Genomic DNA, 22,757 nt, shown 5'->3' on the forward strand with positions numbered 1-22,757 from the left:
ATGGTCGGCCTTGGGCAGGGAACTATTACCATTCTTTGTCCTAACTTTACATATCTAAGATTACATTAGCCCCACTGACAGCCATACTCTACCATCCAACTTATAATCTCCTATAATACCTAAGACTTTTCTATTTATTCTAATAATAAACTGTCTCCTTTATTCTGTACTTGTATGTTTGTTCCTTTGTTTTTTTTTGAACCTGGGTATGGTTTACAACAATACTTAACAGATGAGGAACTTGAGGTTTAGAGAGTGGAAGTGACTTGGCCAGTCACATACTGGTTGTAACTTGTTCCGGACAGAACACTTAAATTCTCTGTTGTAGACACTATACTTATTTACACAGCCTTTGCTTCTTTGACGGTTTGCCACTTGTGGCGAATCAGGCTTCAATTTGCCACTTGTCTAGCCAGTAGTTTACTTTGAGGGTTTAGGGCTAGCTTTAGAATTTGTAAGGCTAAAGACATTAAAGGGCAAACCTCAAAGAAATAACATCCTTTCCTTAACTGAGATGTGCTCATTTATCCACTCATCAAACAATTTTTTACTGAATATCTACTATATGTAGTCTGCATACTATCTTGAGAGTAGTGGATGAAGGGCAAGGGGCAAAGGCAAAAGGACAGTAAGCAGGCACTGACAGTAGTTCAGGCAAAATATAAAAATGAAGATAAGGGTAGAGGTTGTGAAAAGTCGTCAGATTGTGGAATATTTTGAAGGCAGAGCCAATAGGATTTGCTGATGAACTTGATGTGGGGTAGAAGAGAATGGAGTCAAGAATATCTCAAAGGTTTTTTTGGGTGCCTGGGTGGCTCAGTTGGTAAAGCCTCCGACTCTTGGTTTCGGCTCAGGTCATGATCTCATGGATCATGGGCCCCACATCAGGCTCCCTGCTCAGTGGGGAGTCTGCTTAAGATTCTCTCCCTCTGCTGCTCTCTCTCTCTCAAATAAATAAATCTTTTTTAAAAAAGAATATCTCAAAGGTTTTTTGTCTGAGCATCTGGATAAATGGAATTTTCATTAGTTGAATTGGAGAAGAAAGAAGACTGGGAGGAGAAGCTTTGGGGAGGATCAGGAATTTGTATTTCATACACAGAGATGTGCAGCTTTGACAAGTGCTAAGGAGCCAATGAAGAATTTCAATTAGAAGACATTTTGAAAAGATCAATCTCTTGATCATATATATTAAAAAAAAAAGTCTAGCCTGAGGATCTGTAGGCAGAAGTCCTAACCATTGCTTTGTGACCTTTGGCAAGTTATGACACCCTTCTGAGCCTCAGTTTCCAGGCCTTTCAAATGGGATAGCAAATCTTGTCCTGCTTATCTAAAAAAATTTCCATGAGGATTAGCTGAGATGAAAGATGAGAAAACATACTAAAAGATTTATTACTGTGCAGTGGTGTTAATACTCATACATATCACACATGTCCAAGGGCATTGTTAGGCAGAGAGATTCAAGACTGGCAGCCACATGATGACTTTTCCATCCTTTCTGAAATGCCCTCCTTTCTTCTCATGAACACTTAGCCTCTTTTCTCAAACTTAGCTCAAAATCCACCATTTCTAGGAAATGTGTGATGATTGACCACACTTACTTCTTTTTGCATGCCTTTGCTGTTTTCCTACACCTGCATTTTCTTGCTTTCCTTGATCACTGTCCCCCAAGACTTAGATGGTGGGTGGTTTGGATTTCTCTAATTAAAGGATTTTAAGCTTATGAAAGTAAGGACTAGCCTCTCATTCCATTTCATTTGTGATTTAGGTGGCCACTCTGGCAAAGATCATTTCCATTCCTTCATGGGTTGGGATTTAGTAGGTAAAAAGTTTTGAGGTGGAGGAGGGGCCTTTAATCTAGTGGCCTTTCTGGCTTTTCTTTACAGAATAAAATTTAAGCATTTGGGATTCAATATATGATCCCTCCCTAGTCTATATTATCAATCATTAAATTTTGAAACATACCTAAATTTATAGAAAGTTACAAGTACAGCTCTCTCTCAGTCACTGGGGCCCATGCTTAGGTACAGATGGGAGAGTAGAGCTGACACAATAGTGGTCAGGAGCTGGGTTTGTCACAAAACCTATGTGACTCAATGGAGACCCTTCAGGAAATCCCCTCAATCAAGAGCTGAAGCTGATTAGCAAGTATGGGCTCTGGAACAAATGTGAGGAGGTCTGGAGGGTTAACTTGACTCTGGCCAAGACCCATAAGGCTGCCTGGGAGCAGCTTATGCACACTTCTGAAGGTAGCACCTTGCTACAGCGATTCACCTGTATCCAGGTGCTGGACAAGGGCAGATAAAGGTCCTTCAATCCAGAATCATCTTTATTTGACTTTCAGGATCTCAACATTCTATCTTTTCAATCTTACAGCCCACAAAATGTAGCTTAAGGTCTAAACTGAATTGGTTGCGGGCGCCTCGGTGGCTCAGTTAGTTAAGTGACTGCCTTCGGCGCAGGTCATGATCCCAGGATTCTGGGATCGAGTCTCACGTCAGGCTCCCTGCTCAGTGGGGGTCTGCTTGTCCTTCTCCCTCTGCCTGCCGCTCCCCCTGCTTATGCTCTCTCTCTGTCAAATAAATAAATACAATCTTAAAAAAACAACGAATTTGTTGCTATTTAATTTTATACCAAATGATTGAGATTTTTAAAAATTTCACAAATAGTTCAGCAGGGACCTCCCAAAGAGTTTGCAATTTAAAATTTTATGAAGTAAGAACTTTTTTGAAACCGCAAATATCAGCTTATATCACTGTCACTCAATTAAGAATAAAGATAATTTAACAGCATGAGAATAGGCAGAACATAGAGCACAAAATATAGTCCTTTATATAAAATAAGTGTAGCTTTATGAAAAAACACCACTTGTAGATGAAAATATTATTTAGGATTGGTATTGGCCTATAGACTAGCCCGTGCTTTTCCACTTCTGTATCTAAGCTAATTAATGTTGTTCCCTTCTCCCTGAATTGGTCTGTTCCTTATCTGAGCCAGTCTAAATCCTGCTTATTCTTTCATAACCATCATAATGCCATCTTCTTTGTGAAGCTTTAACCAATTCTTACTTTCCAACCCTCTTTCTTGCTCTCAGCCAGAATGAATAATAAAACCTATATCTAGAAAGCACATTTACTGAAATATTTCCCTCATTTACAGTTGAAGCACCTAAGGCCCAGAGAAGTGAAATAATTTGTAAAAGGTTTCATGTTGTGAGAAGTAGCAAAGCTTGACTTGAAACCCAGTTTTCCTAAGCTCTTGCCCTGCCCATTCATTTCCCTCTCATTGCAGCATTCCTGCCCAGGGACTGAGAGAGCTTCAGCTGGAGCTGAAGATGGGCCTAGAAGAATAGCATGGCTGAATTTGATCAGTTAAGGTTGGGCCAGACTCTGGAGGAACCCAGGACAAGGCTGAACAGTATGAACTTTATGCATTAGGCATTAGGGAGCTTATAATAATAAAGGATCAGAGAACACTGCCCTCATTCACTTGTTAATACTGCTATCTCATTGTAGTTTTGATTGGCATTTCTCTAATGATTAGTGATGTTTCATGTGCTTATTGGCCATGTGTATGTCTCCTTTGGGGAAATGTCTATTCAAGTCCTTTGCCCATTTTTCAGTCAGGTTGGTTTTTTTTTGTCATTGTTGATCTTTAGGAGTTATCTATATATTTTGGATATTAATCCCTTATGAGATACATGATTTGCCAATATTTTCTCCCATGCTGTGGGTTGCCTTTTTACTATGGGGGTAGTGTTTTTTGATACAGTATGTATCAATTTAAAACTTTTATGAAGTCAAATGTCTATTTTTTCTTTTGTTACCTGTGTTTTTGGTGTCATATCCGAGAAATCATTGCCAATCCAAAGTCATGAAATTTTTATGTTTTCTTCTAAGAATTTTATTGCTTTAGGTCCTTGATTCACTTTGAGTTAATTTTTGAATATGCTGTTAGGTAGGATCCAACTTATAGATAGCTGTGCTCCATGGACAATCTATTAGCTTCTAGCAGCTTCTAATTTTAAAAAAATTAATGTATAGCTATTTATGATATGTGCCAGGCATGTATTAGGTGCTTAGATATAGCAATAAACAAAAGAGATCTGGTCTTTGTCTTCATGGAGCTCACATTCTGGGAGGGTGGGGCAAGATTTTTGCCTGTGAGCTGGAATTTTATTTAGGAAGAAAATGTTGGAGACAATGTATTTTGCCTATTTCAGAGAATGGGGGTCATGTCTCTAGGAGCAAATTGACTGTACAGTGCTTGACTGTGAAGGTAGACATATGCAAGCTTCCTTGCTAGAGGTTTTGGGTCTTTCAGGAAGCTCTCAGGATATTGAAGAGATTGTGGTGTGCATGATCTTGACCATGGGCTAAAGCTCAAAGTGGATGTAAGTCTCCTTCACTCTTTCTCACAGTGTTCCTGGAGATTCTTAGGAAAGAGTCTTCTCTATGTCCATTTCGGTAAACTCCAAATTGGTGTAGTGGACCAAACACTAGCCTGGAATTCAGAAACTTGGGACCTAGTTATAGATTTTTCTTAATCCCATTGTGTAGCCTTGGCAAGCCACTTCCTTTGGATTTCTTGGATCTTTAAAATGGGGATAATTATACCTGCTCTACCTATTGCTAAAGTAGCTGTGAGGATCAGGTAAAGGATTATCCTCTAATGTAGTTTTATTCCATACTCGTGTAAGGAATTAGCTGGATTCCCATTTGATCTACACAAATACTGTGTGAGACAGGCATGTCAGGTTTTATTTTATTACTTTTTTAAAAAAGATTTTACTTATTTATTTTAGACTGAGAAAGAGAGAGAGAGAGAGCACAAACATGAGGGGGCGGGTAGAGGGAAGGGGAGAGGGGATCTCAAGCAGACTCCATGCTGAGTGCAGATCCCGATGTGGGGCTCAATCCTATGACCCTGAGATCATGACCCAGGTCATCTAGGTGCCCCTTATTTTTATTAATTTTATTTTATTTACTTCTGTTTGGCCTCTACCTCAGCTAAGTTTGTTCTTCCCACTGTACCCTGCCCCCTATGTAACTAAAACCTCTTTTCTCTGAAACTGACTTTTAGGGCCCATTCTCCTGCCTCTGAAAGGAAGTAATGAGAATCAAGGAGTCTAAGATACATTAGAAATTATCTAGTCTAGGGGCGCCTGAGTGGCTCAGTCGTTAAGCATCTGCCTTCGGCTCAGGTCATGATCCCCGGGTCGTGGGATCGAGCCCCTCATCGGGCTCCCTGCTCGGTGGGAGGCCTGCTTTTCCCTCTCTTACTCCCCCTGCTTGTGTTCCCTCTCTCGCTGTGTCTCTCTCTGTCAAATACATAAATAAAATCTTTAAAAAAAAAAAATTATCTAGTCTAATACCAGTCTTTTCCCTCCTCCCCTCTAATACTTTATGGAGAAGGAAACTGAGGCTCAGAGAGAGGGGAAAATTTGTGTAAATTCATACATTGAATTAGGGGTAAACAATAAATCTAGGTCTGGTGACTCCAAATAATTATCTGAGGATCTTGTTAATAATCCAGATTCCTGGATCCCACCAGCCTATCAAATCAGAATCTCCAAAGGATAAGACTTATGACTTGTATTTTTATAACATCCTCAGATGTGGTGGGCAGTTGCAGGATACCTTTGAAAAATATGTATTTGTTTTATTTATTTATTTAGTTAGTTATTTGAGATAGATGAGCAGGAGGGGGAGAGGAGGGAGGAGAGAGAATCTCAAGCCGACTCCACACTGAGTGAGGAGCCCATGGAGTCCAACATGGGGTTTGATCTCACGACCTTGAGATCACAACCTGAGCCATAACCAAGAGTTGGATGTTTAACTGTGTTACCCAGGTGCCCCCAAAAAATAATTATTTAGATTAGTGGTCTTAAACTTTTAAAATTATATACCTAAAAGAGTTTTGAAAAATTATGTAACTCTTTACACATTTTAAAGTTCACATTTAAACATTTTATCATAGGATTAAATAATTGCAAAAAATTGGGGCACCTGGGTGGCTCATTTGGTTAAGCATCTGCCTTCAGCTCTGGTCAAGATCCCAGGGTTCTGGGATCAAGCCCCATCTCAGGCTCCTTGCTCAGCAGGAGCCTGCTTCTCCCTCTCCCTCTGCCCCTCCCCTGGGCTTGTGTGCGTGCACTCGTGCTCTCTCTCTCTCTCAAATAAATAAAATCTTTAAAAAATAATAATTGCAAAAAAAATCTAATTTCCAGTATGTTTTCTGTTATATACATGTATATATTTCATATATCTTTTTTGAAATCTTGGAACTGCATATTTAGCTCATATAATCTATAGAAAATGTCCACCAGCTCATGTAATCTATAGAAAATATCCACCATATAACCTAATTTGCATAGCAACTTCTCACTGCTAACAAATCAGCCAAATGAGATTTCTTTGTTAGAAAATGCCCAACTTCTTTTTCAATTAAAATAAATATGATAACTATTTAACTTCTGAATTATAATTCTAAGAGAAATAAGGTAAGTAGTGTTACCATGAGTTTGTCACCTGGATAAATTAAGATACTACTCCTTTCAGTATTGATTTCTTAAGAAAGCTCTCTGATTTGCTCTCTTGGTCCTTTCCCTCTGAGGTTAACAGTTCTCAAATTGTCCCTTTGGCACTCTGGAGGGTTTTTGTTTGTTGTTGTTGTTTTTTAACTTTGGCATGGTATAGGCATAATATTTGGGATAAGAGAGAGATGGCATTTAAAAAATTATTTTTATTTTTTAAAGATTTTATTTATTTATTTGAGGGGGAGAGAGAGCACATGCTCACGCGCACAAGCAGGGGATGGGCAGAGGAAGAAGAGGACTCCTTGCTGAGCAGGTAGTCCGAGGTGGGGCTCCGGGGCTCAATCCCAGTACCCCGCGATCAGGACGTGAGCCAAAGGCAGATCCCCAACCGACTGAACCACCCAGGTGCCTTTTTTTTTTTTTTTTTAATAGAGTGGGAGAAGTATATTTGTCGGTTGAGCAATCAGCTCTTTTTTTTTTTTTAAGATTTTATTTATTTGACAGAGAGAGACACAGCGAGAGAAGGAACACAAGCAGGGGGAGTGGGAGAGGGAGAAGCAGGCTTGCTGCGGAGCAGGGAGCCCAATGCGGGGCTCGATGCGGGGCTCGATCCCAGGACGCTGGGATCATGACCTGAGCCGGAGGCAGACGCTTAACGACTGAGCCACCTAGGTGCCCCGAGGGGAGAAGTATACTTGTGAGGGATAAAATGAAAAAGGAGAACCAACGCAGACAGATCAGTGTTAGGAAAGATTACATATGGAAGTTGAGAATCTGGACACTTATTCTCTTAAAACTTTTTCTGCTCAACTACCCATAGGAATAGAGTACCCTACCATGAACACTAATGATTTCAACCATGCTATCTACCTAAATAGCAAAGAACCATTGTAATAAATATTTTTGCATGTGTCAAAATTGAGACACCCGATGTACGTATAAAACGGTGCCCTCCGCTATTCTTTCCACTTTCTTTTTCTGCTCTAGGCATATTTCTGTTTTAGGCAACATTCCAAATGCTGTGATAATAAAGGATCTGAGAGGACTGCCCTCATTCACTTGTTTTGGGTAAGGCTAGCATAGGGCACAGTATGGAAGGAACGAGTGTATATGATTTCCCCCCTCCTGTAAGTAGGCATGTAAGCAGTGGGAAAGGGTTACCTTCTATACTGACCCAGGTCTGCCTTGTCAACAGAGAAGAGTTGCAGAATTCAACTGGCACCAAAGCCACCTCGGCCAAGGGGAACAGGCACAAGGTTCCTGGATCAAAGCCTGAAAATAGTTGGCACGAGGACAGGATGCAATAATAGCCTAGATTGCAAAGCACAAGTCCCATAACCTGGACCTTAACTCCAGGGTCTTATTGCAGTCTCTCCCATGGCAGAGTCCAGAACTGAGCCCATTGTAGGGACTCAAGAAACTCTTCTTGATATTTCTCCAGATCCCATTCCATAAGTTTTACACTCTTCTCCCTCTGTGTCTACCATTTCCCCGTGCCTGTCTAGCATCTATCTACTTTGTTTGTATCCTCTATAATCCCCTTTCTTTCCATGTTTCCTCACTCTGATCAGCTTGGATCTGGCTGGTCATATGAGCAAAGAACTAACTTACTTTCTTACTTTCTTTCTTTCTCCCATTTATTTCACAATTATGTATTAAGTACCCACTGTGTGTCAAATTTTATGCTAAGCACTGAGGAGGAAAAAGATAAAAAGATGTCTTGTCTGCCTTTAAGGAACTTACAGTCCAGTGAAGGAAACAGAGGTATACATATGACTATAACGTTAAAATAAATAAGTGCTGGGATGCCTGGGTGGCTCATTCGCTAAGTGTCTGCCTTGGGCTCAGGTCATGATCCCTGGGTCCTGGGATTGAACCCCACATCGGGCTTCCTGCTCCATGGGAAGCCTGCTTCTCCCTCTCCCCCTCCCCCTGCTTGTGTTCCCTCTCTTGCTGTGTCTCTCTGTCAAATAAATAAAAAATCTTTAAAAAAATTCCATAAATTAAAAAAATAATAAAATAAGTAAGTGCCAAATCTTTAGGCAAATAGAAAGAGAATGAATGAATGAACAGTATGAATGAATGAATAAATGACCAGTGCTAAGAGGCAAACCTTCTGGAAAGGAAGATTTGTAAAGATGTCTGTCTTTCCAAATTAATCTGTATGTTATTACAATTCTAATCAAAATCACAAAATTTTAAGATTTGAGATATAATTCATACCATGCAACTTACCCATTTAAGGTGTACAAGGCAATGATTTTTGTTATATTCACAGAGTTGTACAATCATCACAGCCAATTTTATTTTATTTTATTTATTTTTGAAAGATTTTCTTTATTTATTTGACACACAGAGAGAGTACAAGCAGGGAGAGTGGCAGGAGAGGGAGAAGCAGGCTCCCACTGAGCAGAGAGCCTGACGCGGGGCTCAATCCCAGGACCCTGGGATCATGACCAAAGCTGAAGGCAGACGCCCAACTGACTGAGCCACCTAGGTACCCCCATCACAACCAATTTTAGAACATTTTCACCACCCCAAAAAGAAATCCCATATTCATTAGCAGTCACTCCTCATTTTCCTCCAACTTTTCCCACTGTAGCCCTGGGCAACCACTAATCTATTTTCTGTCTCTATGGCTCTGACTATTCTGGACATTTCATATAAATGGAATCATACAACATGTGGCCTTTTTTCCCAGCTTCTTTTACTTACCATAATCTTTTAAAGGTTCACAAGTGTTGTAGCATGTATCAGTACTTCATTCCTTTTTTTGAAATTTATTTATTAATTTTACATTTTTTATTATTATTAACATATAATGTATTATTTGTTTCAGGGGTACAGGTCTGTGGTTCATAAGTCTTACACAATACATAGCGTTCACCACAACACATACCCTCCCCAGTGTCCATCACCCAGCCATCCCATCCCTCCCACCCCCATCCACTCCAGCAACCCTCAGTTTATTTCCTGAGATTAAGAGTCTCTTATGGTTTGTCTCCCTCCCTGGTTTCATTTTTTCCTCTCTTTCCCTACGATGCTCTGCTGTGTTTCTCAAATTCCACATATCAGTGAGATCATATGATAATTGTCTTTCTCTGATTGACTTAGTACTTCATTCCTTTTTATGCTAGATAATATTCCATTATATAGATATACCACATTTTATTTATCCTTTCTTCAGTTGATGGATATCTGGATTGTTTTCTCTTTTTAATATCATGAATAATGCTGCTATGACCATTTGTATACAAGCTTTTGTAGGAGAATATGTTTTTAATTCTCTTGGGTAATTACAGGTATGCTAAAATCCATCCTTGGTGGACTTCAACTCTACAGTTCTCAGGACACCTACACTTTGATTTTCTTCCTAATGCTAATGCTGACTTTGGAAAAAAACATCCTCCTTTTGGAGGCCATGTTGTTTAGGAGGAGAAATGCCTAAACTAGACATTTAGATACTATAACTAGACACAGGTGACTATTAATATTTAAAATAATTAAAATTAAACATTTAGTTCTTCTGCCATATTTCAAGTGTTCAATAGCTATATGTGGCTTGTGGCTATTATTTGGATAGCATTGCTTTAGAATAATGGGGCTACTAATGTGCTAAGTAACCTTGAAGCCATCACTGTATTAGGTTTCTCATCTGTAAATAAGGGTGGTGGACATTGAAAGCCCTGTCCTCCTCTGGCATTCTAAGTGATTTATGATTCAGTCTTTGGGGTGTGCCTCCTCTCACCTCCTCCTCCAGCCCTTCTCCCTCTTCACTGTGACTAGGGCAGGAGTACCCAGAGGGAACATCAGTCTGCTAATTAGTAAAGTTATGTTGCTCCCACTCCCTCTTCCCTTGGTGAAAGGGAAAATGGCTTGAGGGTATACCTACATCTGAGTGCCTCACATTTGTGCAGTGCTTTATGGATCATAGAGCACATTATTTCTTAATTTTCACATAATTTTTCTTAATTTTTTCTTAATTTTACATAATCAAAGAATCTCCAAGTTGGAAGAACCTTAAAGGTCATCTCAAACTTCAGAAAACACCAATCACATGGGTTGCTTACAAAATGAGAATTCTAAGGCCCCCACTCCCTGGAAAATGATCTAGTAGGTGTCAGGGTTTTTCTGGCCCAATCTATACAATCCTATATAGCAACTATATGGGGTGGGGCCTTGGAATTTGCATTATTAACACTGTGTGACCATGCTTTGAGACAAATTGGCCTTGCTTGGTTGGTCCCAGCCATGTCTTGGAGTCTGCTCTTTAGGATCCCTGCAAATCCCAGATTTTATATATCTCCAGAGTTAGGAAGCTCATGAAGGAATACCTTCTATCACTGGACAATTCTGACAGTTAGAAAGGCTTTCCTTATATGGAAATCTCCCAACTGACCCACCTCTTCCATTTATAGTTACATAACACTCGTCTGCTTCTTTCGCATAATAATCCTTCAGGTTCATTAATTTATTCAGCAAATATTTACTGAGCACTGACTATATACAAGCCTTTGCAAGGCACTGGGGATTCAGCAGTAAACGAAACCAATTTGGTCTATGCCTTCAAGGAGCTTATATTCTAGTAGGAGAGACGGACAATTAGAAAAATAAATAATAATACAATTATAAAAGTATGGTGATTAACAGAACATAATAAAAATAAAATGCCAACATAAAAAAACAAAACAAACAAAAAATAATACAATTATAGCTTGAGAAAAATGCTATGAAAAAAACAGTGTTGTGATGAAGAATAATAGGAAGGGCTGATGCTGCTTAGAGTGATCTGAAGCATGACCTAGAGCAAACCATTTGAAAAACTGGGGGAAGAATATGGCATATTCTATCAGTAGGAAGGCTAATAATGTGTTTGGAGTCTATTGAGCAAAATGGGACAATGGCACAAGATGAGTTGGAGAAGATACAAGGCATAGTAGAAGTTTGGATGTTCTTCTACATGCAATGAAAGCCACTAAAGGATTTTAAACAGTAGGTGATATAATCTGGTTTATGTTTTTAATAGATTATTCCAGATGATGTATGGATTGGAAGAGGGTAAGAGTGGAGTGGGAGACCAGTTTGGGGCCATTGTGGTCATCCAGGCAAGAGATGAAGGTGGTCTGAACCAGAGTAGAAGCAACAAAGATAGAGATATTGAAACTTACTATCATGTATCTCAATATCTTCTCTTCTCCAGGCTAAACAGCGCATAATAGGTTTGACTCATTTTCTCATCTGGGTTTTTCTCCTCCAGAAGGCCTAACCCACCAGGTTAGATCCTGCCCTCTGTTTCTGTGAAGAACCTAACTTTTTCCACCTATTTTTCCCCCCAGCGCTTTCCTCCTATCCTGTGCCTTACTTTTCTGCTAGTCTAGGGAACTAAAATCTCCAATACAGTGACTGTCCCTCATATAAAGAGGGGAGTCCCAGTCTTCCCTGTCATTAATCAATTATCAGGTTTTCTATGATTCAACCATGAACCTTAAGTACTTATTGTGCCAACTGAGCTTGGAGGAGATGGAGAAGAGGACATGATCCCTGCCCTCCAAGAACCCAAGGTGTAATGGAAAACAGAAAGCCCCAATCAATGTAAAAAAGGTAGTACGCAAGGAAATAGATCACAAGGAAAGTGAAATCTTCTGTGCCACAACGCACCATGTGACCTTGAGCATATTAAATGGCCTCTTTGGATCTCTTTGGAGTTAGGAGACTAAACTGAATGTTCTTTTAAAAATTCTTAACATCCATCCGGGGCACCTGGGTGGCTCATTTGGTTAAGTGTCTGCCTTCGGCTCAGGTCATGATCCCGGGGCCCTGGGATCAAGTCCCACATCGGGTTTCTTACTCATCGGGGAGCCTGCTTCTCCCTCTGCCTGCTGCTCCCTCTTCTTATACTCTTGCTGTCTCGTGTACGCTTTCTCTCTGGCAAATAAATGAAATCTTTTTAAAAAAATTTCTTAACATCCTAGAGGGCTTGGGAGCTTGCAGTAGGCCAGTATTCTGTTCACCTCCTCCTCCTAATGAGCCAGGGGCCCCAGCCTGGTGTGTATGTAAGAGAAAGAAGACACTGGAAGGAGTAAGGTGCCTGTATCAATAATGCATAACTTGAGCCCAGAGCCTGGGAGAGGAGTGTACACTGTGGGGTGTGTGTGTATGTGTGTATGTGTGTGTAACTAGAAGTCGGCTCAAGTAAGCAGTTCTTATATAGGTTTGTGCTTATCTGTTCCTGTATACCTTCTATGTACCAAGCTCTATTCTAGGTTCTAGGGATGTAGTAATGAACAAGACAGGCAAATTCTTTGTTACCATGGAGCTTATATTTCAATAAAAGACACAGGTGATACACAAGCAAATAAAATACATGAGATAATTTCAGATAATGGAAAGTTATGTGAAGCAAATAAAACAATGATTTGCTAGTGTTTTGGGAGGGGCAAGCTGTGCACATAGGTGGGTACGTAAGTGTGGTTGCATGTACTTGCAGATAGGCCCATGTTTGAGTCCTAGGTCCATATATTTCTCCTTATTTGTGCCTCTGTGTACAAATGGGCAGCTTTTATGCCTATAGTGTTCTGTATATTAGTATATGTGATTTTCTGCATGCAAGTACACACAGGTGAGCTGGTATGTGGTACACATGTGGGGATATGTGTGCATGGGTGTGGTATATGTCAGCATTTAGCCATAATGAGATGTTCTGAAGTTTCTGTGGCATTCATCAGTGGGCCCGTTAAGAAAATGGCTTTTTGCCTCTGGCATTCAGGGCCATTTGCCAGTTTCCTCTCTCTGTGTTCCTTCTCACTTTAGAGAGCTCTCTATGCTTGGCTCCTCTTAGCCCTAGGAGGGCTAAGCCAAGGAGAGGATAGTAACTGACTCATCAAGCCAGGAGCTGGAAAGAGGCTGATAATCTTCTGTATAACCTCCAAGGCCTGGTTTCCCTGCTAGTCCCTGTCCTTCACACTATGAGGCAAAAGAGTTGTGCCTTGAAATGAGAAGACATGAGGATCTATTCTTGGCTCTACCACTGACTGTTTGACCTTGGCCAAGTGACTCCATCTCTCTGGGTTTTAGTTACCTCTTTCTTGAGTACTCTGGGTAGTAAGGAAAGAGAGGGAGAGCAATGGCCTGCAGTATTTAGGGAGGGCTGTGTGGTACTGGTGCCAGAAGGAGAGGGGAAGGCGTTCTGAGCAGGGGCAAGGGCATGATCAAAAGCGTGGAGGTTGGCTTTTGTGTGTAGGAAGCCAGAAGGATCCCACTTAGAATGAAATTCAAACTTCTTACCATTACTACAAGGCCCTATGTGATCTGGCTGCTGCGTAACTCTCATTCTTACCTTTCTTCTTGTTCACTATGCTCCAGCCATGCTGTCTTCCTTACTGTTCTTTGAATAGGCCAAGCTCTTTACTGCCTCATTGCCTTTCCAAATTTCGATGTTCTCTCTGCTAGGATACCCTTCTCAAGAATTCATAAGGTTGACTACTTCTCATTACTTGCGTCTTTTAGCTCAAGTATCACCTCCTCAGGGGGAGGCTTTCTCTGACTATTATTTAAAGTAGTTGTCCTCTAGTGTTTATTAATATTTAAAATGCACATATCCTTTGACCCAACAATTTCATTTCTAGTAATTCATCCTACAGATATATTTGCAAGTGAGTAAAATGACATTTGAATAAGGATATTCATTGAAGCATTTATTTGTTAGCTAAACTATGGCACATACAAACTGTGGAACATTATGCAGATGACAAAGAAAATGAAACAGCACTATAAGTCTTGATGGAGAATTATATAAAGGTATATTGTTAAATTTTTAAAAAAGCAAGATGATTGAGCTCTATACTTAATATTCATGTAGTTTATTGGATATATATTATACTCAATAAAAAAACACTATACAGAATAGTGTGTATTGTATACCATCTTTGTATAGAAAAAACAAGAATATGTAAACATAAATACATATATGTAATGCTTCTATAATAGGCCTGTCCCATGGTTAAAACAGCTCTTCCCATCCATGGACTGGTTGGGGACTGTGAGGTGCTTATCTCTCTTCTGAACTGTATTGAAATTCAATTTTTTAAATTTAGTTTTTAAATTTTCATCTTCAGTGATATCCAAAGGATATATGATTCAAAGGATCTTATGAAAGATGCTAACAGGGTAGTCTTCTTCCAAAGTGATTATCTTGGTCACTTCACATTAGTTCAGTTGCTCTACACCCTCCAACCTATTAGGAGTGGTCCTGTCTGCATACTGACTATTTCTTGAAAGTTACACAACATAGTATGAACAGTGGTTGCCAATTGGCAGGGATACTTCTCATTACATATCTTTTTTTGTAGTACCCTTTGTATATATGTATTATTCAAAAAAATCATAAAATTGAAAAAAACCCACTGGGGGTCATTAAATCTTCACATACAGTCATGGAGGTTCCTTAAGATGTCTTTTTAAAAAAGTATTTCCAATTAGTCACTCATTATTATATCATTCTTTATATCCTTCATAATGCTTATCATCTGAAAGTATCTTGGCTCTTTTTGTTACTTGTATACTTTTTGCACTGTTATTGGAATATAAGCTCCATGTTGTCAGGGATCTCGCTTGTCTTGTTCATCAGTGCCTTATTTCTATATATGTGTATAGCACATAATAGTTGTTTAGTAAGCAAATGTAAAGTAAACTAGGCCGAAGCCTAGGAAGGAGAGGCAAGGCTGAGGAGGTAGACAGAAATCAGATGACAAAGTGTAGTGGTTCTGAAACTTTATTTTTTATTTATTTATTTTTTTAGAGAGGGGGAGATGGGAGGGGCAGAGGGAGAGGGAAAGAGAGAATCTTAGACAGGCTCCACGCCCAGCACTGAACCCGACATGGGGCTCAATCTCACAACCCGGAGATTATGACCTGAGCCGAAATCAAGAGTTGGACACTTAACTGACTTAGCCAGCCAGTCGCCCCTGAAACTTTAAATGTGTATCAGAATCACCAACTGAGGGGTGCCTGGGTGGTGCAGTCAGTTGAGCATCTGACTCTTGGTTTCGGCTCAGGTTGTGATCTTGGGGTCATGAGATCAAGCCCTGTGTTGGCTCCACACTAAGCACAGAGTCTGCTTGAGATTCTCTCTCCCTCTACCCATCCCGCTCATGCTCTCTCTCTCTCTCTAAAATAGATAAATAAATCTTAAAAAAAAAAAAAAAGAGGGCGCCTGGGTGGCTCAGTTGGTTAAGCAACTGCCTTCGGCTCAGGTCATGATCTTGGAGTCCCGGGATCGAGTCCCGCATCGGGCTCCCTGATCAGCAGGGAGTCTGCTTCTCCCTCTGACCCAACCCCCTCTCATGTTCTCTCTCTCTCTCTCTCTCATTCTCTCTCTCAAATAAATAAATAAAATCTTTAAAAAAAAAAAAGAATCACCAACTGCATCTTTATACCAGCTTGTAATAAAGAGGCAGATTCTTGGACTCTGATTCTGATTCAGGTCTGAATTGGGGCTCAGGAATCTACATTTTAATAAGTTCCCTTGGGTGCAAGTGATCTGGAGACCCCACTTTGAATAACACCAATGCAGTCTTGACACCGTGCTCAGGAAGAATAACATCTGTGATATCATTTCTCCTTAATACATCCCTAGGATGGAAGGGAAGGGACCATCATCCCATTTTACCAACCTAAATGCTCACATACGGACACTGCATTTTCCAATGACATACAGCTTGTGTATAGAGTATACTTTAAAAGGCCTAAGTATCTGACCAGTCAGTTCAAGGTGTGATGGCAGACAGCTCACCCTCACAGGACATTCATAAAGACCTTTGGTGTTCCTGAATGGCTATTATGACTATTCCTATTTTTTGTGTGGGGGAAGAGGTTATATTCCCGAATGACTGATTGATTCTTTCTGATGTATTTCAGGGAGGGCAATGAACCAGAGGAGACCACCCAGATCACATATCGTGAGCTTCTGGTCCAAGTGTGTCGATTCAGCAATGTTCTCCAAAAACAGGGTGAGTGTCGGGGGGTATAAGAAGGGGACTCGAGGATCCTGCCTTGGGTTATCTGAGGACTTGGGGGAAGTAGACAAGGAATGGAAGAAATGTGGTAATAGGGGAACAGAAAATGTCAGCTGTGGGAGGGCAGTAGCTGAATGAGAAGGAGCAAGTAGCAGCAGGAAGGGTCCCTGGTCCATGATCTGTGTCCTCTATTTGCAGGCATTCGGAAGGGTGACCGAGTGGCCATCTACATGCCCATGATACCGGAGCTTGTGGTGGCCATGCTGGCATGTGCCCGCCTTGGGGCTCTGCACTCCATTGTGGTAGGAATTTGGACTGGAAAAAGAGACCTAGTGGGGGGTGGGGCTCTGGAGAAGTAGGTTGGGCCTGGATGATGGAGGATCTTAAGAACCAGACTAAGGAGTTTAGAATGTTTGTGTCATAGGTTCCATATCCAGTTTCTTCTAGGACCATAGTTTAGAAACCCTGAAGGTTTTATGAGTGTCTCCTTTCCTTGTTTACTTAATTCCTAGGTCCTCCTCTCCCTCAGTCTTTCTTCCTTTCCCTAGTTTGCAGGCTTCTCTGCAGAGTCTCTTTGTGAACGGATCCTGGATTCCAGTTGCAGCCTTCTTATCACTACAGGTGACTAATTCTCTCACCCCTTTTCCAGAACCGCCACACCCGAAGTTTTGATCTCTAATCAGCTAGTTGGTATTTGCGACTGCTCAGCATAGAGGGTAGGGACTGCCTACCCTTACTCCTGATTCCACCTCACCTGACCCTCTGTCAGCTCAAATCAATTGGAAGAGCCAGAGTCAAGAGGCCTACCTCAGGAAGGGCTCCATGAACATTGTGCTCACTAGGGATAAGGGGCTAGGAGTGTGGTGCCTTCCTAAGGCCTGGAATGTCTGTTGCTCCCCAAAGATGCCTTCTACAGGGGGGAAAAGCTTGTGAACCTGAAGGAGCTGGCTGACGAGGCCCTGGAGAAGTGTCGGGAGAAGTAAGTGTGTTTGGCTGGTTGGCTACTGCTCTGGGTCAACTGGGCTTTTCCCCAGTACCAGGTTCCCTTTGTCCCCTCTATCTTAGATGGACATGGGTGGGTCCTGCCAAATTCTCTTTTGAGCCAACTAGGCTACCACTTCAGGTTTTTCCTTCTTCTAGGGCTTTCCAAGTGAGGTGCTGCATTGTGGTCAAGCACCTGGGGCGGGCAGAGCTGGGCACAGGTGACTCTCCCAGCCAATCCCCCCCCATTAAGAGGCCATGCCCGGATGTACAGGTGAGTCTGGTACTGCTATGCTTTCCTCTGGGCTCAAATTGGCTCCCTCTTCCTGCCCAGGAAGTTCTTGATATGTTTCTTTGCTTCCTTAACATAATGCTGAGAGGATCTGGGAGCAATCCTAGGAATGCCTCCTCTGGCAGGGCTGGAAGGGAGCTGGGGGACTTTGACCTTGAATGTTGGTAGGGAGCCCCCTGTACCTTGGGAACTTAGCATGAGTCTCCCTTAGATTGTAAGGGAGACTCTGGGCTGGTTGGAGTATCCTGATGGGTACAATGGACCCCCAGGGCTTGGACTTAGGTTAGAAATGGGCTTAGTCAACTATACTTCAACAAGGAAAGAAAGAAAAGAAAGGAAAGAAAGAAAGAAATGGGATGATTTGGGTGACTATGTGTACTAGTCTCTGTCTTGGGGTAGGCTACATGTGTGGTCCCACCATGGAAGGATCAGGATTTGGCCCTCACAATATGACCCTTATTAGCTTTGGATCCAGCACTTTTAGTGGATATGGTGGAAAAGCCCAAATGTCTAAGGGGCATGAAGGATGAAAACTCCAGGGTCCAGGAGGACAAAAGTTCCTGAGATTTGTGACTTGAGGGGCCCTGAGGGTCACAGAGCTAGAGAGGCTATAGTCTAGTCTAGCAAGATTGTGGAGACCCCACTCAGCATTAGGGGTTCTGAGTGTATAGAGGTTGGGAGCAAGATCAGGAAAATGTAGGCTGGGAGGACTGGTAAGAGGGGAGCCTAAAGAAAAGGAGGCAGCAGAGGCTTGGGACACACTGACCCTTCCCTCCCACTCCCGTATACTCAGACCCTGCTCACCACCCTTTCCGTGGGCTCTTAACAGGGTAAGCTGAGAGAGAAACCCAAGCGCATCTGGCCCCAGGTATCCACCTCTGCACCGCCTTGGGTACTGCTTCTCTGCGTGCTTGTCTGTGTTTTCATCTGCTCTTTGCCTGTTTTCTCCATTGAGGTGGCTGCCAGACCTAACTCCTTTCTTTCTGCGCCTGGGTCCTCTACCATCTAAGTTACTCTGAAGGGTCATGAAACAAAATGCCCGTTGCTACCTCTCTGAACTGGCATAGAGCATGGATCTCAGAGAGGTAGCAACAGGTATCCCATTGCACTCCTGCTGTTCAGAACCTTTATGGGAGAGAGGACCAAGTGACTTGTCAGAAAGTTTTTACTAGGTACTTAGCTAGGGCAGAGCCCTAGGTGATAGGAGGAGAGTGAGTAGAGGAGGTACAGAACTTGACCTTGGGAATTCACCATCAAGTTGGGAAGTTAGATATGTATTACAAATGAAAACCTCAGTTTTATATAGGATAACAGAGAAGATTCCTAAATACATTTATATATTACTTTGGGATTTATAAACTGCACACAAACTCTCTGATATAATTAAGTGCTAGATTGGATAAAAATTACTTTGTAGGTGGTTCTAAGATGTGAGATTCCTAAGTGGGGGCTCAGAGCAGATTAGACTAGCGAAAGGCTGGGCTTGGAATCCAGAGACTGATTTTTAGCTGTATATCCTTGAATAAGTCACTTCTCCTCTCTGAGTTTCAGTTACCTTATCAGCAATGAAGAGATGATAATACAGGCTTAAATGCTTTGTTTATTAAAACAAAACACAAAACCCATTATTCCTCTGAATTTTACCATCCTCATAGGGTGTCTTACTCTAAATCTATGCTTAACCTCCTCTGCTAATGGTAAATATAATCTTTTTTCTCTGTTCTCATAGCATGGTGGAGACAGATCTGATTCCCAGGGAATATTACTTTCCTTTTAAAAGTCAGGCAGAGACCTAAGACATTTCTCTTGAAAGATGTAACAAACTCAGTGGTTCAAGTATAGACTCTGGAGCCAGACCACTTGGGTTCAGATCCTAGTTCTGTCACCTGCTACTGTGGAAGCTTGGACAAACTACTTAAGCTCTCTTGCCTCAGTTTCCCCATCTGTAGAATAAGGATAATAACTATACCTACCTGATAGGATTTTGTCAGTATATATAAGGTTTTTGGCACATAGTAACTACTCTATAAATGTTAGCTTTTATTGCTTTTAACATAGCAGGCAGCCTGGCATTTCTAAAGGGAAACCAGAAAAGAAATAAACTCCTATAATTATTTTTTTTAAAGATTTTATTTATTTATTTGACAGAGAGTTAGTGAGAGCAGGAACACAAGCAGGGGGAGTGGGAGAGGTAGTAGCAGGCTTCCCGCTGAGCAGGGAGCCCAATGTGGGGCTCGATCCCAGGACCCTGGGATCATGACTTGAGCCGAAGGCAGATGCTTAACGACTGAGCCACCCAGGTGCCCCAACTCCTGTTAATTATTAATACCAGAGACCCTTAGGCCACAGGTTCCTGGATTTTTGTTTCTTGGAGGTGAAAATAATCAGTTATCAAAAACCAAAGACCATAAGAATAGGCTTACAAAGTCCAGGTTTGTTGGTCTGATAATTGCAGTCAAAGTTGCAGAAATCTTTTTTTTTTTTTTAAGATTTTATCTATTTATTTGACAGAGAGACGGCAAGAGAGGGAACACAAGCAGGGGGAGTGGGAGAGGGAGAAGCAGGCTCCCCGCCAAGCAGGGAGCCCAATACGGGGCTCGATCCCAGGACCCCGGGACGATGACCCCAGCCTAAGGCAGATGCTTAACAACTGAGCCACCCAGGTGCCCCAAAGCTGCAGAAATCTTGAGAGAGCTCCACATCCCATCATCCTTAAGCATTCTTTAAAGGGAGGGCCTGGCACAATTTGGAGGTACTCTCCTCACTCATGTCACCTATGGGCTTCCTCATGTTCTTCTCTCACATCTGGCAGTTGCCCTCCCTGAAGCTATCCTGGTCCAAGGACAAAGGCCAAATCAATTCTTATTTCAGTAAATTGAAACCTTCCTGGTTCAAAGCTGTGGGCCCTCATAGGCACACACCCAATTCATAACCAACCATTAATTGAACTCACCCCGCTTCCTGGTGCTGGTTATCAGTTCCACACCTGGGGTGCTGGCCCTTCTCACCCACATACCCACAAAGGAAGCAGTTTTACAAGATTACAGGAATCCCCTCATTGCCACAGTGTAACCATGTTTTGCCCTTATATGTACCTAGTGCCTTTTCTATGACAATTCAAACCAGTACTGTAGACTGTTTGCCCAAAGCAATATTGACACTCTCCTGCTTAAATACATTAAGGCCCTCAACTCAAGAAGATCATTTGGCAGGAAAAAAAAAATTCCCATGTGCCAGTGTATGTGTAGACCCATATGGCTATTCCACTAAAAGATAGGGTGTGTTTTAGTGTTTTCTAGCTTGTGGGCAAGTCTCTTTCTCTTCTTTCCTTTTCTTCTTTTTTTTAATGGTGCCACACTCGGTCTGGACTTGTCATTCTTTTTTTTTTTTTTAAGACTTATTTATTTACTTTAGAGAGAGAAAGAGCCTGCGAGTGGGGGGAGTTGGCAGAGTGAGAGAATCTTCAAGCAGGCTCCACGCTGAGCCCGACGTGGGGCTCGATCTCAATCCCACGACCCATGAGATGATGACCTGAGCCAAAACCGAGAGTCAGACGCTTAACCAGCTTAGCCACCCAGGCTCCCCTAGGCTTGTCATTCTTATGATATATAGTGCCAGACGCTTCAAAGTCTCCAAAGTAAGGGGCGGATAGTACAGAAAGAGGAGAGTGGTTGGAGAGTCATTTTGTAATTTATCAAGGTATGTGTTTAACACTTTGAGGTTTTTTAACCAAATATGTACACAATAAACTAGCATATAGCCATATAATGAGAATAGGGAATAGGGTATTTCTCTTACATTATCATGTCTAGCTGCCAGCCTGGGCCATTGAACATACAAGAAGCTAATGAATATGAAAGGGCTTTGTGACAGCTAAAGCAAACCCCAAACAGTTCCCATTTTCACACCCTTGAATTTATTTCCCAGAGGAGTTCAGTGGAACTGAACTAAATTCTATCCTTCCTGACATTTCATCAGTCTTTCCCACCCTACAGGACAATTCAAGGTATGATATTTTCTAGGTAATGCCTTTTTCTTTTGATGTTCCCCAAATCCTGTGAGACCATTAAGGAAAGAATGACTACTCTCATTTTAAAAAGGACCAACTGGAGGTAAAGTGACTTGCCCAAGGACCTACATAGGTAGGAAGTGGCAGAACCGGGATTGAGATCCAGTGCAATTTTTGGAGAAGTTCAGGGAATCCCACCTTCCCTCAGTACAGAGTAGACTCTGAAAACTGGCTGTTCAAAGAGGTGATATAATTAGGAAAGTAAAATAGTTTCAAGGACAGGTTAGAAAAATTTCAGAATGATAGATCCAAAAGTAGTTATCAAAGATACTCTAGTATAGGGGGACATCCCTCTACTGGGAAAAGAAGTCCATATTGGTCCTTTTCCACCAACTTAAAGCAGGGTTTCTGCTGAATGGAACTTTAAGCAAATATCTCTATGGGAAACCCATTGGTACCAGTGGTGTGAAGGTGGGGGTGGAGCTAGGGTAGGAACATACAGATATGGATGAGGTCTAGACATTCAGGAAAAGGTGCTTGGACCAAAAGCTGTTGACTTTTTTTTTCAATACTAACAGGGCCAGGTGCCCGCTTCACCTGCAGACTCTGACTAATTTTGCATTTCTGAATTGGGTGGTGTCCGCATCCCTGCTGATAAGCCACTAGTCCCATAAGTACATATGTAGGCCTGTGTATGCATTTTCATTCATCCAACAAAAATTTACAGAGTGCATATTCAATGCCAGGCATTTTGCTAGGTGTTGAGGATAAAGAAGAAAAGAAAAAGACATGCCAATGCACTCAGGCTACTTTCTAGTTGGGGAGATAGTAATCAAACAAACAACTAAATGACTAGAAATATGTACTGGATAGGAAGGAAATATGGTATAGTGGTCAAGAATACTAGCAAGGATGAGGGCGGGGTTG

The 22,757-nt window shown here is 41.6% G+C and overlaps 1 protein-coding gene across 2 annotated transcripts in view; it reads left to right on the forward strand.

Annotated features, from left to right (window-relative positions):
* The window catches only part of ACSS2 (acyl-CoA synthetase short chain family member 2), a 47,920-nt gene that overhangs the window by 17,815 nt on the left and 7,348 nt on the right, over positions 1 to 22,757 (forward strand). Inside the window, exons 3-8 of one of the 2 annotated variants that reach the window (XM_028118557.2) lie at positions 16,451 to 16,542; positions 16,747 to 16,850; positions 17,097 to 17,169; positions 17,452 to 17,527; positions 17,689 to 17,803; positions 18,651 to 18,689. In XM_028118557.2, the coding sequence (XP_027974358.1) occupies positions 16,451 to 16,542; positions 16,747 to 16,850; positions 17,097 to 17,169; positions 17,452 to 17,527; positions 17,689 to 17,803; positions 18,651 to 18,689 (499 nt within the window). The remainder of the gene's footprint in view (positions 1 to 16,450; positions 16,543 to 16,746; positions 16,851 to 17,096; positions 17,170 to 17,451; positions 17,528 to 17,688; positions 17,804 to 18,650; positions 18,690 to 22,757) is intronic. The other variant, XM_028118556.2, reaches the window with a different exon arrangement.

This window comes from Eumetopias jubatus, unplaced genomic scaffold (genome assembly GCF_037043125.1).
Source record: "Eumetopias jubatus isolate StellerSeaLion01/CBP00866 unplaced genomic scaffold, mEumJub1_p1.0 scaffold_9, whole genome shotgun sequence".
NCBI classification, from domain to species: Eukaryota; Metazoa; Chordata; class Mammalia; order Carnivora; family Otariidae; genus Eumetopias; species Eumetopias jubatus.